General features: G+C 42.5%; 1 protein-coding gene across 5 annotated transcripts; it reads left to right on the top strand.

The window, feature by feature from the left end:
• The first annotated feature begins 1,026 nt into the window (after positions 1–1,026).
• On the top strand, positions 1,027–17,173 carry LOC112073439 (5-aminolevulinate synthase, non-specific, mitochondrial). 5 transcript variants are annotated; one of them, XM_024140724.2, is made up of 11 exons: positions 1,027–1,217; positions 4,557–4,791; positions 5,389–5,574; positions 7,193–7,330; positions 10,053–10,272; positions 10,734–10,918; positions 11,556–11,735; positions 12,423–12,587; positions 13,279–13,547; positions 14,211–14,373; positions 16,664–17,173. In XM_024140724.2, the coding sequence occupies exons 2-11, from the start codon at positions 4,578–4,580 to the stop codon at positions 16,822–16,824; spliced, it is 1,881 nt and encodes a 626-aa protein (XP_023996492.1). In that variant the 5' UTR covers positions 1,027–1,217; positions 4,557–4,577; the 3' UTR covers positions 16,825–17,173. The 5 variants fall into 5 exon arrangements, with proteins under 5 accessions (XP_023996492.1, XP_023996491.1, XP_070296242.1 ...); XM_024140723.2 differs by having other exon boundaries at positions 5,386–5,574; XM_070440141.1 differs by lacking the exons at positions 1,027–1,217; positions 4,557–4,791 and adding an exon at positions 5,059–5,073 and having other exon boundaries at positions 5,386–5,574.
• Positions 17,174–17,597: the final 424 nt, after the last annotated feature.

The following is a 17,597-nucleotide window of genomic DNA, read 5'->3' as shown; positions in this document are numbered from 1 at the left end:
TCCTATTAGTGAAGCTCTCTCTCAGGTTGGTACTTGTTTCATGGGCACTTYAACGTGCTTAAACCTCAACACACATGTTCTCCTGCAAGCTACCATTCACAGAGAATATTTGCAAAAAAGTGTGTTGAGTGATACCGGAAGATGATCCAGAATATCATTCTCCTAAAAGTTATTTGGTCACGCGCAAATAAGGACACTTCAATGCAGCGTTGCTGTGTTGCTTTATTGCAGWACTAACACTAGAGGGAGCACTATCACAACATATCTCATAGTCCATCCTTTGGTTCAGCACTTCACTACATTCAGTAACACATTTGACCGGTCAATGCATTTGGGCCATGATGAAAGGTCAAACTGTGTGTAGTGAAGTTAAAACAAATCATTGTACTACAAATAAAACATATCACCATTCTCTTTAAATATTTCCCCCCCAATTCAACAATTACACAAACATCTATTTGTATTTATTTTTTAACGCTGCATCGTTGTGAAGGGGCTCGTAAAGGAATCATTTCACGGTAAAGTCTACACCCGTTGTATATGACGCATGTGACGCATACAATTTGATTCGAACACATATTATACCACACACTCTAAATGCAGACTAACTTGTTGCGTGTGACATTTACAGTGCGTACTGSTAGACTACATTTTGGGAGATTTGGGAACTGAAAGTACATATATTTAGCTTTTCAAATTGTGAAATGATTCAGTATTCAAATACCAGTGGATACGCCCCTGATCATACATCGTTTAATGTAGAATTTACATGTAAATGTTTACATATCAAAATTGTGTTTACCTGTCCCAAAAATATTTGACATGTTTAACTACAGCGCAGACTAATTGTATATTGCAACTGACTTGCCTAGTTAAATAAAGGTTAAATAAAATAAAAAATGAATGAGGATGTGAGTCACAKGTTGCTTTTGACATAATGGAACATTCTCTGGGGCAATAGGGGACTGTCTGGAGTGCTGTGACGTACACACTTATCCTCTCGCGAGATTTKGCATTAGTATTCGTTCTTATAAACCCGGTTGCCTATCCTTGTCCTTTCGTTCGTCCTCAGTGCAGGATAACGAAACGTAATTTATAAACAGTAGCTGTATGAACTATTAAGAGTGTTATATTTACACTAAAGCAGCACTGAGATCTTTCCAAGACAATCTAGCTTTTTTACTTATTTGTGAGAGTGTGATCCGAAGCATATCGAGGTAAGCAAACGAGATCGCCTCCTTTCGTTCTTAGTTCCTCGGTCAGCCAGCTACTGTAGCCCGGCGCGCTAGTCGGTCTAACCGGGGCATATTCTAGCCGTTTGGCTAAATGAAGATTTAGCTAGTGTTATTCATTGGGTTGCGATGACATTGAAATGTAAGTAGTTATTAAACCCGTCGGTATAGCTATGAAACTTAGTATCCATATGGAGTGGATACGTCTTATTGATTTTAAACAAATTATGACTGTTGTTGAATTATTGACGCACTATTGACTGTATTTGCGGTTTGCGTGACTTGTCTCCTCAGATTACACAGGAATGTAGGCTAGTTTGTAAAATAGTTGTATCAGGGCTGCCAACATTATGAAGAAAACTTGGAGTGAGATTTGCTWTATGAATTTCATTGCCCTCTGGCACAATCCCTAGACTGGGGACTGGGGGTCCTACGGCTCTAGACGATTTTACTGTTTTAAGGCAAATTTCCTGCAAATTCTATGTATTTTGACATGGTTTAGGTCTATGTCCAGGGTGTACTCAAGTGTATTCAGGATAGCTTTGAACACTCAATTCGACGACTTTGTTATTTTGAGATTTTTGGAGTATGAAATGTAAAGTATGCAAATATTTTATACTAATTTTTGTTGTTGTTGGTTTGACACTTTTATTCAGTGACTAATGAAATGAGAGAGGGAGACAGGCAAATGTTAGAAACGGTTGGAAGCAGGGATTGATYCCTGTTCTCAGGTGGAAAGTTGTATGCAAYACATGCTATGTGTTACCRCTACACCAAGGCTCTGCACAGGAAATGTTAATTTGGTTATTAGCATTTCCTGTGTAAACTAATCATAGATTGCAGTCTGCTTATCCATAGACTGCTTTCAAGGCAAGGACTCAAACATGTTATATTGTGTCATTTGGGTTAACTATTTCTTTAAACTGGGGATGGAAGAAAATCCCGCTCGCTCTCCAGGAGTGTTGGTCACCCCAGAGATATGTTTCCCAGGTGATGGGTGTTTGAAACATTTTCTTGTTATAACAATTTAATGTGTCAAGATCAACCAACCTTCAAGGAAAGATGTAATGAATATCAATATCCAGGTGGTTTATGTCTACTAGCTATAGATCAATATCCAGGTGGTTTATGTCTACTAGCTATAGATCAATATCCAGGTGGTTTAGGTCTTCTAGCTATAGATCGAATAACCAGGTGGTTTGGTCTACTAGCTATAGATCAATACCAGGTGGTTTAGTTCTACTAAGCTATAGATCAATACCCAGGTGGTTTAGGTCTACTAGCTATAGATCAATACCAGGTGGTTTAGGTCTTCTAGCTATAGATCAATATCCAGGTGGTTTAGGTCTACTAGCTATAGATCAATACCCAGGTGGTTTAGGTCTACTAGCAGAAGAGCCTTGCCATCGTCTTACATAGACAGTATGTGTCATCCCCATACCCTCTCTGCCTAGCATGTACACAATACTAAAATGTCTTATTTTGATTCCTGGGACATTTCAAATTCCAATGTTTATTTGTATGACTTATTCCAAACTGTTCAATGAACGGCTGCAAAAAAAAAAAAAATGAATAGCCTCATATCATTCATTTTCAAAGACACAAGTAGGCATTTCAGATATGTGATTACTCTGAATTGGGAATACGTGGAATAGTAAAATAAGTGTGTGGAATAGCAGTATTGTTCTTGTTGACAGTTAATTACCYTGTATTTTAGCCCATTGTTAAGAATGAGAATTGTTCCAGTGATCAGACTAAATAAAGTAAAGGGGTAATAAAATCTCCTGAAGAAAATATGACGTAACTCTGCCCAAACTATTTTATATGTATTGTCCCCCCCCTCTAGAATCAAACGTACACTTCTGGGTTCATAATCTGTTATTATTATTTTCAGTTCCAAATCAGGTCACCTTACCAAACCGCCCTGCTAAAACATACTGTGGAGTTGTCACCTTTTCGTTGTCACAGCCTAAATCCCCATCACCAAACGAGAGGACTAACACAAGTGTGGATTAAATCAAATTTAGTACATTCTGTCAAAAGACTGCATTTTTCAATAGGGAGGGGAGTAACAGCAACTCCATTTTGTTGACAACATTGTACATAAAACTAGTGTTAGCGTTGTGCAGTTTTTTAATAAACTCAGCGGAGAATGATCTCTCTCTCTCTCTCAGCTCAACTATAATCTTGAGGGGCGATATCTTTTAAAACGCGCATCCAATTCACTTGATCCTTTACATGACTAGACCAGTCGTGTGCTTCAATGTTCCCCGGTTCACAGTGCTGTGGCAAGACRGGTCGATGGATAGAGATTCCGCGCACCAGTAGCACAGTTGAAAATGTAAATGCGTTGACTATACAATGTACTATTAAAAGCAGTACTTTCTATTGTGTGAGATACAAGAGGTGTGCCGTGAGGAGGAGGGTGAAATGCGTGTCTCATGGCCAACGAGTTGGTAGCTCTGTTGTGTGATTTATTTTCAAAGTCAAATAGATTTTTGGCATGCTTTTAAAAATATATATATAATAATATATWCCAGGAATAAGAYWTTTTTTATTTGAAACACTTTCCAGTGTCATCATTGGAAGCAAAAAAAAATGAAAATAAACTTTTGGAAACTGGAAAGTGTTTCCAAGAAAAATGTCTTATTCCTGGAATGAGGAAGTCTGTCTAGGAAACGTATCCTCCATTCAGTAGCCAGGCRCATAGCAGGAGAAAACGTTTGGAAACTGAAGAGTTTTTCTGTTTGTTGCCTTTTTTCTATACGTTTTCTCCCGTTTGTTCCTACTGAACGCTACCCTACTGCTCTCAGGAGTGGAATACTATGACCTAATATACTTAGCTGGTGATGGACTTCAGTCTGTCAGCTTTGGTGCATTGTTTAACTGTTTCACACTGCCTGCTGGTAGAATAATGTATGTACTGATCAATCATTGTGAATATCTCATTGTTGTGTGAAGCATTGTATTTATCATGTAAAGAGCAGCATGTGATTGTTATTGTGTATGTGTTTCGTTAGTTTTACTGTGTCACTGGCATATGCCTATCCCACAGACTGCACTGTTTTGACAAAGGCCCTATGACCTACGTGCTTCAGATAACAAATGTGAATGCATAGCCGTCCATAACACATTACAATGTTCAACTTCTCACTCAGAGCAAAGMATCGTATAGCTTTATTGATTACAACTTGGGGAAATTGTTTTAAAGGACAAGACTTGTATCAATGACAAACACATGATAGAAAAAGCCATTGAAGGTGCCTTATCACCCATGAAATGTCTGGTTTACAGGATATCCTGATCTTATCTCTTTTCCCTCAGGCTTGGACAATCGTTAGAAGGATGGACACTATAATTCGACGCTGCCCGTTCCTGTCCCGTGTTCCCCAGGCCTTCTTCCAGCAGGCCCGGAAGTCCCTGGTGGTCTATGCCCAGAAATGTCCTGTGATGATGGACCTGGCTTCCAAGCCTCTGGCCCGCTCCCTCTGTTCCTCCTCGGCTAGCTTCCAGAAGGCTGACGACACCGTGACTTCCACCCAGACATCAGCCGATAAGGGTAGGTGATCTTGTGACACCGTGACTTCCACCCAGACATCAGCCGAKAAGGGTAGGTGATCTTGTGACACCGTGACTTCAGCCCAGACATCAGCAGAGAAGGGTAGGTGATCTTGTGACACCGTGACTTCAGCCTAGACATCAGCCGATAAGGGTAGGTGATCTTGTGACTTCAGCCCAGACATCAGCAGAGAAGGGTAGGTGATCTTGTGACTTCAGCCTAGACATCAGCCGATAAGGGTAGGTGATCTTGTGACTTCAGCCTAGACATCAGCCGATAAGGGTAGGTGATCTTGTGACTTCAGCCTAGACATCAGCAGAGAAGGGTAGGTGATCTTGTGACACCGTGACTTCAGCCTAGACATCAGCCGATAAGGGATCTGGTCATAAACTGTAACATCATGATGTGGTGTTAGGGTTAATATATGAAAAATGGCACCAATGTTTCCTCAGTTGGAAAGATCTCTAGGGCTATGTTTTTCCAACCTACTCACATCATTAGGACAAACCACTCGTAGTATTGTGTACGTTTTTAAAAGGTCTGTATCTGTGTGTTGCTCTTAGTCTCCTAACCCTAGTATCTTCTGCGCTTTAGTAGCCGATGGAGGCACCACCAACAAGCTGCCTCAAAGCCACCCCCATCCCATGCCCCCCTCTGGCCAGGCCTCGGTGGCCTCCAAGTGCCCCTTCCTGGCRGCTGAGATGGGCCAGAACAGCGGTGTGGTGCGCCAGGCCAGCATCCAGCTGCAGGAGGATGTGCAGGAGGTCCGCACCGTCCAGAAAGGTAAACAAGGGGTTAAACCACCTGGAGCTTTGTTCCTTTGTTGCAGGGGTCGGTACTTCAGGGGGTCCGCACCGTCCAGAAAGGTACACAATGGGATAAACTCCCTGGAGCTTTGTTCCTCTGTTGCAGGGGTCGGTACTTCAGGGGGTCCGCGGACAGATGTAAACATTCTATTTTTTTTTAAATTAACATTACTAACAGATTTTAAATACATTTTGGACAAGGGGTCTGTGGAATCGGTTTAGAGGGTGTAGTACAATGTCAAACTATTCATCCACAGTATTCTGTTCTTAACCCTGGGCAACATGGGCCTGGGAGGCTCACAGGGATATTAGTATCCACTGCAGTACTCTACAAATTTTTATTATTTTTTAAAAACCCAATACTGATATATATATTTTTTTAACTTAAATGCACTGTAATTTAAGCTTTAAAACTGAAAAGTTTTCTCTCTGCCTCATGGCAAAATGTGTAGAATTGCAGGAATTTAGCTTAAACTGCTAAATCTTCTCTCCAATTCAAAGAGGCTGGCTTTTAAAATGTTGCTTCCCAGGGCCTAAGACTTGGTTCGTCCAGCCATGCACTGCCAAAGTCGTAGTAAAACCCCTTGTATGCATTTTTTAAATAAAAAAAAATAAAAATCTTACTCGAGTTCTGATTTAAGTGGTGTGTGTACCTGATCAAATTGATATCACAAAAGGGGTCTGCATCTCAGTGCTAGAGGCGTCACTACAGACCCTGGTGAACGTCTGTCAGGAGCTGTACCGGGGCAGTCCCGTTAGTTCTCTTATATACTGCAGACAGGTTATATTTGCATAATTTAACGTTTGCTTCATTCATGTGACGACCAATACTGGTTCATAACATGTGACAGACCAACACCTCACGAGGCATCTTCTCTCTAAGCTGAGACCGTGAAACTGAGAGATCCCTTTCTCTAAACAAGGTTCTGGGTGTACTGAGAGCTCATTCAATCTGCCACTTGCATGAACACAAAAATTTGTTATTAACAAAGCACCAAACAAACATTTCCATCACAGGATGGATTTTCTCATTTCCTTGTCACGAGAATTTTCAATCCCATTGATAATAACTAACAATCAATTAAGCTTTGACCAATCCCGAGGTTTGTAAGACCATGGGTTTAATCATAATTAGAACAAAGACTCAGCTTATGCAAAAGGTCCGTACAGTTTATTCTGAAAATGTTTTGAAATCAAAAATGCAAACACAGTCTTTATAAAACACACACAAACAAGTTAAAATCTTAAACTACGCCTTGCTCAGACAGTCAGTGTTTTTCCACTACACAGATACATTGTTTAATCTGCAACATGTTTCATAATTCTCTGCCAGCCTAACAGTTTCTCCCCTCCACGGGTGGAGACAGAATGTCCTGTAAGGGACACAGTAGTCCAGCTTGTCTGTCGATAGCTCCTCTTATCAACCTCTGTCTCCCCAGGATGTGACCCCTATACCTCTCTGTCTCTCTAGACGTGACCCCTATACCTCTCTGTCTCTCTAGACGTGACCCCTATACCTCTCTGTCTCTCTAGACGTGACCCCTATACCTCTCTGTCTCCCTAGACGTGACCCCTATACCTCTCTGTCTCCCCAGACGTGACCCCAGCCCAGGCTCTGGCCAGTAGTTCCTCCTCAAAGTCTGGAGGTCTTACCCGAACCGATCTGATGAAGAAGCTGCTGAATCAACGTCCGACCAGGGTGTCCCATTTACTGCAGGAGAACATGCCCAGCTGTGAGTCACATGACCAGACTATTCAAACCAAACTTTATTGTTCTTGCCGTAGAGGCGTATTTAAACGAATTAGTTCTATTTAAATTTAAAAAACGTTGTCACTGTGCCGCCGTGAACATATAAGGTAGAACAGAGTATATACAGTCAGTTGACAAAACATTAGGAACACCTCATATTTGAGTGGCACATAGGGCTGTTGCCTATTGTAACCGTTGAGTCACGGTTATCTCCGCTTATTCTCTCTGGACATGTTCGTAGTACCCAACTCACTCGTGATCGGCAGGTCCTAATGGCCCGCTACTCAGGTATTGTCCCTTTTTTAACCTCTCTGACATCAATGCAAATTAAATGGAAAATCACATCAAACACTTATCAACACAGGAGGGATGTTGTACCTTTTGAAACACACCTCGCTGTGATCAATTTTAAAGAAAGACGTTCAACAGCAGGTTTGAAACTGAGTGAACATGCTCCTAGTGGATGTTGTTTCAAAGCTTAACACAATGAAATGGACACCGCTTTCTAAGGTGATGATCTATTCCAAAACACCCAGATGCATATTAGAGATTACGTATAGGCCTTATGCCGCCAAAATACCTGAATTAAAATAATGATGGTGCCTTTTATATACAATACATACCTCGACCGCATATTACACATAGCAGAAAAAACATTACCAAAAAAGTGATTTGATGTCTTTACTACGTGTTTGGTCTAGCCTATACTGAAATGAAACCTAGCTATTTATATAATTAAGGCTGACGCATTACATTTAGCCACAGAATATAACGCCACTGTACATTTCCATGTTCTCCTTCTCTGTCCTTCAATACTTCCTCCAGCACACAGAAAGAGGGGCTGGCAACAGTTTAATTGGGGGGGGGGGGGTGTGAGTGGCCTCCGTTCTCTATTGGGGTGCATACGGATGACGGCTTATTTCCCCCTCCCCATTTTGGTAGTGGGCCATTCCAAATCTCAACACACTTTCCATATTAGTAAAGATGAGAATTAATAGATCTGTGAAAATATTATGTTCCCCACCAAGAAAACCAAAAAGTTGTTGCTCAAATAGAAGGGGGGACTAACAAAGAGTCATTGACAAAACCAACAGGAAACAGGTAGGGTTTTAGGAGGGGCTCTGAAAGAGACTCATGGGGGATTTCACTGAAAGTTGACTAGTAACAACAACTGGGACCTAAAAGACACCCATCATGAGCGCCCACTAAGAAGCAAACAAAAGAGAAACCCACACCAAACTTAGAGACAGGAAGCAAACAAAAATTGAGCAAAATGAAAACAGGGAAGATCAGATAGGGAGAGACAACTAAAGGTGTTAACCTCCACATCTTGTTAGTCAGTAACATACTGGCTAATGAGGCAACCAACCATCACAGGAGTAACACATACTGACTAACGAGGTGACCAACCAGCACAGGAGAAACACATACTGRCTAATGAGGCGACCAACCATCACAGGAGTAACACATACTCACTAACGAGGTGACCAACCAGCACAGGAGTAACACATACTCACTAACGAGGTGACCAACCAGTACAGGAGTAACACATACCGACTAACGAGGTGACCAACCAGCACAGGAGTAACACATACCGACTAACGAGGTGACCAACCAGCACAGAGTAACACATACCGACTAACGAGGTGACCAACCACACAGGAGTAACACATACCGACTAACGAGGTGACCAACCAGCACAGGAGTAACACATACCGACTACGAGGTGACCAACCAGCACGGAGTAACACATACCGACTAACGAGGTGACCAACCAGCACAGGAGTTAACACATACCGACTAACGAGGTGACCAACCAGCACAGGAGTAACACATACCGACTAACGAGGTGACCAACCAGCACAGGAGTAACACATACTGACCAACGAGGTGACACCAATCGCGCTAACATCCCAACCTCAATATAAACGGAAAAATCAAAGCCTGTAACAGAGGGGTGAAAGTACTGTATGATCACTTGATGAGAACAGCTGTGCAGCCTGAGGCAAGGAACAGAGCGCAAGCCTTTTTTACATAGGTATTCAGACCCTTTTCTAGGAGACTCGAAATTGAACTCAGGTGTATCCTGTTTCCATTGATCATCCTTGATGTTTTGACAACTTGATTGGTTTACCTGTGGTAAATTCAATTGATTGGACATGATTTGGAAAGGCACACAMCTGTCTATATAAAAGGTCCCACAGTTGACCATGCATGACAGAGTAAAAACTTAGCCATGAGATCTCAAGGCTTAAAAATCTCTCTTTAACATATCTCCTTGCCTCCATCTACACTGATTTGAAGTGGATTAAACAAGTGACATCAATAAGGGATCATAGCTTTAACCTGGATTCACCTGGTCAGGCTCTCACGGAAAGAACAGTAGTCATACACACACACACACACACACACACACACACACACACACCAAGTATCTCCTAGCTCTGTTATCAATAAAACCTAGGGTGCATTCATACACTTCTCCTATTACTTCCCAGTTTAGGTTACACACACACACACACACACACACACACACAACTATGAAACATAGAATACAACCGAAAGAGAGCACCCGTTCAAAGTGTTCTGAAAGAGGACAGAGTTAAGCATGTTCTCTCTGGTCTTTTACTAAAACGGGACACCTCGATGTGATCTTTTACCGTCTCGCGCCTAATCATGTTTGCTTCCTTTTTGTCTCCCTGCAGTCTCTAACTTCCGCTACGACGAGTTCTTTGAGAGAAAGATTGAGGAGAAGAAGAGTGATCACACGTACCGTGTCTTTAAGACGGTAAACCGGCGGGCCAYGGACTTCCCCATGGGTGACGACTACACCGATTCCCTTAGCGACAGGAGAAACGTGTCTGTGTGGTGCTCCAATGACTACCTGGGCATGAGCAGGCACCCACGGGTCGTCAACTCCATCACGTAAGTAGCCGGACAACTGGTGATGAGTTGGTAGTTGGATGAATAGATTAATGAARACACAGACAGGTGGTTCTCAGTAGGGCGATATAAAGGGGCTGTTTTTATTTCCCATTGAAACTGAGAATTAGCATTTTTCCGCAGATAGTAGTACCTCCCAGTTTTAACTCTTTCAAAACATTTGTTTTTGTTAACCWACTGAACACAACCATGGATAGATCAATGGGCTATATTTCTCCCCGAGGAGACGGGACAAAACTGTTAGTTTCACTAAGAACCAATTACCTATTCATTAGCCTTTCTGTAGATGCTGTTAATGACCCAGGGAAGGTGTATACGTGGTAATTGGCCAGTTTTACTATCGTTTCCTGTTTGTCTGGTGTTCTTGACAGAGGAGACGTTGGGTGTAATCATGGTTCCTGAGGATGTTGTTTACCGTTGTTGTTGTTGACTGTTGTTTCCAGGGAGACGTTGCGTAAGCACGGCAGTGGTGCTGGAGGAACCAGGAACATCTCTGGGACCAGTAAGTTCCACGTGGAACTGGAGCAGGAACTAGCAGATCTCCACAGGAAGGACGCTGCGCTACTCTTCACTTCCTGCTTCGTAGCCAATGACTCCACCCTGTTCACCCTGGCCAAGATGATACCAGGTAAGCATATCACCTTATCTGTACTGAACTAACACAATGTACTTACAAGGCCAGTTAAATAATAATAATCACCTGAACTAACAGACCTTGTAGCCTGCCTCTCGGACCAGGTAATCCCCTCACCTGACCTGAACTAACAGACCTTGTAGCCTGCCTCTCGGACCANGGACCAGGTAATCCCCTCACCTGACCTGAACTAACAGACCTTGTAGCCTGCCTCTCGGACCAGGTAATCCCCTCACCTGACCTGAACTAACAGACATTGTAGCCTGCCTCTCGGACCAGGTAATCCCCTCACCTGACCTGAACTAACAGACATTGTAGCCTGCCTCTCGGACCAGGTAATCCCCTCACCTCACCTGACCTGAACTAACAGACATTGTAGTGCCAAAATACATAGCATCCTGTGCTCAACAGTCCCTCATGGCCAAGTGCCGGTTGAGCGGTTCCCTCTAGGCCAGGGCCTCGTTGAGTATGGCTGCGTTGAGGGGGGCTTTACTGCAATGACTTCGATATGTTTCAAAAATATAGATTTTTGTTAGTGCATTCAACTGTACGTCGCTTTGGATTAGTACGTCTGCTAAATGAYGAACGTGAAATGGTACTAAACGGGTGTTTTATTCCCCTCTCTCCCTAGGCTGTGAAATCTATTCTGATGCAGGGAATCATGCCTCAATGATCCAGGGCATTAGGAACAGCGGAGCCAAGAAATTTGTATTCCGTCACAATGACCACAACCACTTGAGAGAGCTGCTGTTGAAGTCAGACCCGTCCACTCCAAAGATCGTGGCCTTCGAGACAGTCCACTCCATGGATGGTGAGTGGATTAGAGCTGTGTCACAAACGGCATCCTATTCCCTATGTGAAGAGCCTTAACGTGACCTGTGATGTGTAACTAAAACATCCCGTTGACGTCAGTGCTGTGATTTATATAACGTTACAAGTTTGACTTGCCTGAGTAGTTCTAATCTGAATTTGGGAGTTGACTCAGTGAACCCTGAATGGCAGGATATAACTCTATTATTAAAATGWCTTATTACTGGTTATATGATATTTACTGTTTGTTCCTGTTGAAGAAATGTGTAAATTAGGGCCCCCGGGGACAATGTCACTACCGCCGTACTCATTAGTATCGTGGCAAGGAAACAAATCACGAAGCTGATTTAACTTCTTTAGGAAAACAGCCGTAATGTTGGAAACAAACCTCATTATGTTGTCATCCAGAGTCACATTTATTTATTTTCCRAGTTATATCATATTATATTTTATATACATCAGGTTTTTAAAGGATCAAATAGTTTGGTCTGCTTTGTGTTGACATTTTTGACATGGAAAAGATATTTCCGATACTGGTATCGTTCCGGCTATAGTGTAAATCCCTCCTGCTAAATTAGTTATATGATATTAACCCTTTTGTTGTTTTTAAAGGTATGGTGTGTCCCGCTGTAACCCTGCTTTAAAATGCATAATTAAAAATGTTTTTTTTGTTTTTTTTCTCTTAAAGGTGCGGTGTGTCCTCTGGATGAGTTGTGTGATGTGGCTCATGARTTTGGAGCCATCACGTTTGTAGACGAGGTGCACGCGGTGGGGCTGTACGGCGCTAGGGGAGGAGGTATCGGGGACCGAGACGGCATCATGCACAAGATGGACATCATCTCTGGAACACTGGGTCAGTATTAAAACTAAACACGGTTCAAAATGGCACCAATGACTACTAGTTAACAGCGTTTACCCCCCCCCCACCCTCAAACAGCACAATGTTTTAAAGCTTTTCTAAACCCCCCCCAAGTTAGTTTTCCTGACATCTGTAGTCGAGTTTCTTCAGTCTTTTGTTGTCTGAATCCCTGAAGCGAACAAGATTTCTGGTCTCTAATAATGGACTTTCAGATTATCACCTAATGGGACACTGGAGAAACAGGAACTAGAATCTAATTTCCTGTTGCTAGGAGACCACAGCCCTGGGCAAGCTGAGAGACCAATCAGCGCACACACACACACACACACACACACACACCACCGCGGCCCACCCGTGTGGTGATGCGTTGTCTTGATAGAATAGAAGCATGTCAAGATGACCAGAATAAAACCACACACACACACACACACACACACACACACACACACACACACCCGCTTCACAACAACAAGACCTGTTGAATACCAAGTGGTCTAGAGGTAGAAAGAAAGAGTCCCATTGTCATCTCCAACAACCAGTGATGCTCTATTTGTTGTGAACCGGAAATATATCTGTCAGTTTAAATGTTAATTTCCCTGCTCTAGAGGAGGAGCCTCAGTCGACCTGTTTAAAAAATAAAAAATAAATTATAACGACGTGTTTAATGTTATCATTGTTCTTCCAGGCAAGGCGTTCGGCTGTGTTGGAGGCTACATCGCCAGTACCGATGCCCTGGTGGACACGGTGCGTAGCTACGCTGCAGGCTTCATATTCACCACGTCTCTGCCTCCCATGCTGCTGGCGGGSGCCCGCGAGTCCATCCAGACCCTTAAAGGGGAGGAGGGCCGCGCCCTCCGGAGGAAACACCAGCGTAACGTTAAGCTGCTGAGACAGATGCTCATGGACTCTGGACTGCCCGTCGTCCACTGTCCCTCTCACATCATCCCTGTCAGGGTGAGAATCACTACAACTTTATTGTCCCAATGTGAATCTGGAAACTTGTGAGGACGTCACTTCTCATTTAGTTTCTCGTTCAACATATTTGCTGCTAGGTCACTCAATCCTGTTTTTTTTTTTTTTTTAAGTCTCCCTTCCTTAACTGTTTTACGTTTCCCTGAGACCAACCAGAAATGTTTCCATGGTTTCCAGGCGTTCGTAAAACAATCGCACGTGTGGTCTCTCGTTTTTGGGGATCACCAAATTTTGCGTGAATCAAACATGTATTCATGTAGGCTACACTGTCCTGCAAAATCAACCCGTTGTTCCACATTTCGGGTTATTTTTTAAAATGTGGTCACATGAGCGGCTGGAATCGGTACGCATAACATGATTATCATAGCGTCCTTAAGGCCCTGAGTTATCCCTAACCAGATRCAACTCCTGGGTCATGTCTATCAACTTGACACCTTAGAGATGTCATGGTGTAACTGTTGACAATTATTTTTTTTTATTTTTTTATTGTTAGTATGGATTGGCATAATATTGATTAGCCTCAACATTATTAATTTGACACGGTTAATATTGACTAAATGACATCCTCACCATTATTAGTATCGATTGACATTCTCAATATGATTCTTCCATTGATTTGATTTTGTTGGGATGTTGCCTGCGCAGGTGTCTGACGCGGAGAAGAACACGGAGGTTTGTGACGTCATGATGAGTCGTTACAACATCTACGTCCAGGCCATCAACTATCCCACGGTCGCCCGCGGGGAGGAGCTTCTACGCATCGCCCCCACGCCGCACCACACCCCCCAGATGATGACGCACTTTGTCGGTAAGAGAGCAGGGAATGACTGCGGTGAAGGTTTTATATTGGTGCGTGTGTGTTTTTAAACATGGGTTGTGTTCAGTACTACCCACAAAACGTCAGAAAACCTTCTTAAACTAAAGGTAATGGCTGTACCCAAACCTTTGTTTTGTTTCCCCCCCAAAGTGTTTCTGTTAGCAACGGTTTTGCTCTATTGAACACGACCCAGAATGACTTCTAGAGACGGGCACTATGTCACTGTTAATGTCGAGATTTAGATCTTCTAAGACTTGGGGGTCTTCAACATTTTCTTTCTAGCATGAGAGCTCTTTTTTTTTAAATTGTATTTTTATTTATTTATTCTATCTTTCAAATAGACACATTCTCCTCCTCTACCCTGCCACTGATCCCTGGGTCCTTAATGTACAAGAGATGTGTTTTTGGTCAATATACCTGGTAATATAGTGGGCAGTAAACAACTATTAAAGGGGCAATATACCTGGTAATATAGTGGGCAGTAAACAACTATTAAAGGGTCAATATACCTGGTAATATAGTGGGCAATAAACAACTATTAAAGGGGCAATATACCTGGTAATATAGTGGGCAGTAAACAACTCTTAAAGGGGCCCTTCATCTTCTGTATTTTCCAGAATTCATTATTTTTCTTTTTTTTCCTCCTGTTTTTAGATTTTTTTATAGTTTTTTTTACACTCCAATATTACGATTATTCATAGAACATACATTTTCATTGTTTGAGTCCATGTCAACGCTTAAATCACATCAGAAGACCAATTTTGAGCCCTCCCCTCCCCCCTAAAAAAAGAACACATTTAGATTTGAGTGTAATTGCTCTTAAGCGAGAGGGGAATGTTGTTTTAGCAATGTTTCGGCTGTTAGGCCTACTGCTGAAGCAAATGACTTGGCCACATAATTGATACAGATAATCATGATATCTTTCTGTCAGGTAAGTCTACTCAGTTAAAAAATGTTAAGAAGGTTTTTGAGCAAAGTCTTTGTCTACCCACAAGATTTTTATCATTAGCATGGCTAATTGGCTACATACGGAGTGATATAGACATCACTGACTGGCTACATACGGAGTGATATAGACATCACTGACTGGCTACATACAAGAGTGATATAGATCACTGACTGGCTACATACAGATGATATAGACATCACTGACCGGCTACATACGGAGTGATTATAGACATCCATGACGGCTACTAACGGCAGTGATATAGACATCACTGACTGGCTACATACGGAGTGATATAGACATCACTGACTGGCTACATACGGAGTGATATAAGACATCACTGACTGGCTACAATACGGAGTTGATATAGACATCAACTGACCTGGCTACATACGGAGTGATATGAGACATCACGACTGGCTACATACAGACTGATATAGACATCACTGACCGGCTACATACGGAGTGATATAGACATCACTGACTGGCTACATACGGAGTGATATAGACATCACTGACCGGCTACATACAGAGTGATAGACAAATGCGCGCACCAAACTGACAAACGGGCAATATTCCTGGAAATTAAGATATTGTTACGTTTTTGCTTTAAATCAGTGTCCCCCCTGTGGGACGGTTGAGGTAATGTGCACTAATGCGATTAGCATGAGGTTGTAAGTAACAAGAACATTTCCCAGGACATAGACATATCTGATATTGGCAGAAAGATTAAATTCTTGTTAATCTAACTGCACTGTCCAATTTACAGTAGCTATTACGGTGAAAGAATACCATGATATTGTTTGAGGAGAGTGTACAGTTATGAACTTGAAAATGTATTAATAAACCAATTAGGCACATTTTGGCAGACTTGATAAAACATTTTGAACAGACATGCAATGGTTCTTTGGATCAGTCTAACACTTTATCTTTTACCAGATCTAATGTGTTCTCCAACATTAATTTCAAATTTCCACAAACTTCAAAGTGTTTCCTTTTTAAATGGTATCAAGAATATGCATATCCTTGCTTCAGGTTCTGAGCTACAGGCAGTTAGATTTGGGTATGTCATTTTAGGTGAAAATTGGGGGAAAAGGGTGCGGTCCTTAAGAGGTTTTAAGCCAATCGTGGCTAACCAGGGGTGGAATAATGTCAATGTAGCTTTGATTGGATAATAGCTGGTAGCTTTTATGTTTGACAGTTTGCGATGGAACACATGTAAAAAATGTTTTTATTATTATTTGACGAACTACTCATAGATGTGCTGCAAGCTACTTGTAGCTTGTGATCTACCTGTTGGAGACCCCCCTTTTAAACAATATTTCCCCTCTACAGAGAAGCTGGTTCAGACGTGGAAGGAGTCGGGTCTACCGCTGAAGCCCCATTCTTCGGGAGAGTGTAACTTCTGCCGGCAGCCGCTGCACTTTGAGCTGATGACTGAGAGAGAACAGTCTTACTTCAGAGGCCTGAGCCACCCCATATCAGCTCACGCATGATGACACTACAGAATACACTCAACCCATTCCTCTTAGTCCCAAATCACACCCTCCCCCACTTCCCTCAGCCCTACATGTTTAGCTTTCACTTGCACCTCCGCCATATGCACGGCTGTCCCAAAGCTGAGGGATTAAAAATTATCGAGGGTTTTAAGGAGCTAATTAGACACTCTGATAGCCACTTCGACCAAGCCTGTGTTTGGAGTTTACGCAATTTCATATAAAAGAATGGAAAGGCGTGCCTAATTATCTGTAATGTGCATTTGTTTGTCTAATTTTCAAAGCTTGATTTATGTAACAAATGGAATACCTCCCAAATTAAATATTTAACTGTTATCTTGTAAAACGACACGGGGAATTTGTTTAATTTTGAATTTCATGTTTGTTTTATTTGAATGTGTAACATGAATTGCATCATTCAAGTCAGAAGTGTGTGCTGTAGTTGATGGGTTTATTGATCACCTCGCCACGCTCTGGAAGTCATCCTCTGAGTTTCGTCAGCAACACGGATCACTACTGTAGACCAGGTACCACTACTGTAGACCAGGTACCCCTACCGTAGACCAGGGCCCACTACCGTAGACCAGGGCCCACTACCGTAGACCATGGCCCACTACTGTAGACTAGGGCCCACTACCGTAGACTAGGGCCCACTACCGTAGACTAGGGCCCGCTACCGTAGACCAGGGCCCGCTACCGTAGACCAGGGCCCACTACCGTAGACCAGGGCCCACTACCGTAGACCAGGGCCCATCGTGCTCTGGTTAAAAGTA

The sequence above is a fragment of the Salvelinus sp. IW2-2015 genome, unplaced genomic scaffold (assembly GCF_002910315.2).
Source record: "Salvelinus sp. IW2-2015 unplaced genomic scaffold, ASM291031v2 Un_scaffold2262, whole genome shotgun sequence".
Lineage (NCBI taxonomy): Eukaryota > Metazoa > Chordata > Actinopteri > Salmoniformes > Salmonidae > Salvelinus > Salvelinus sp. IW2-2015.
Note: the sequence above shows the minus strand (reverse complement) of the source record. Positions and strands in the feature narration are given on the sequence as shown.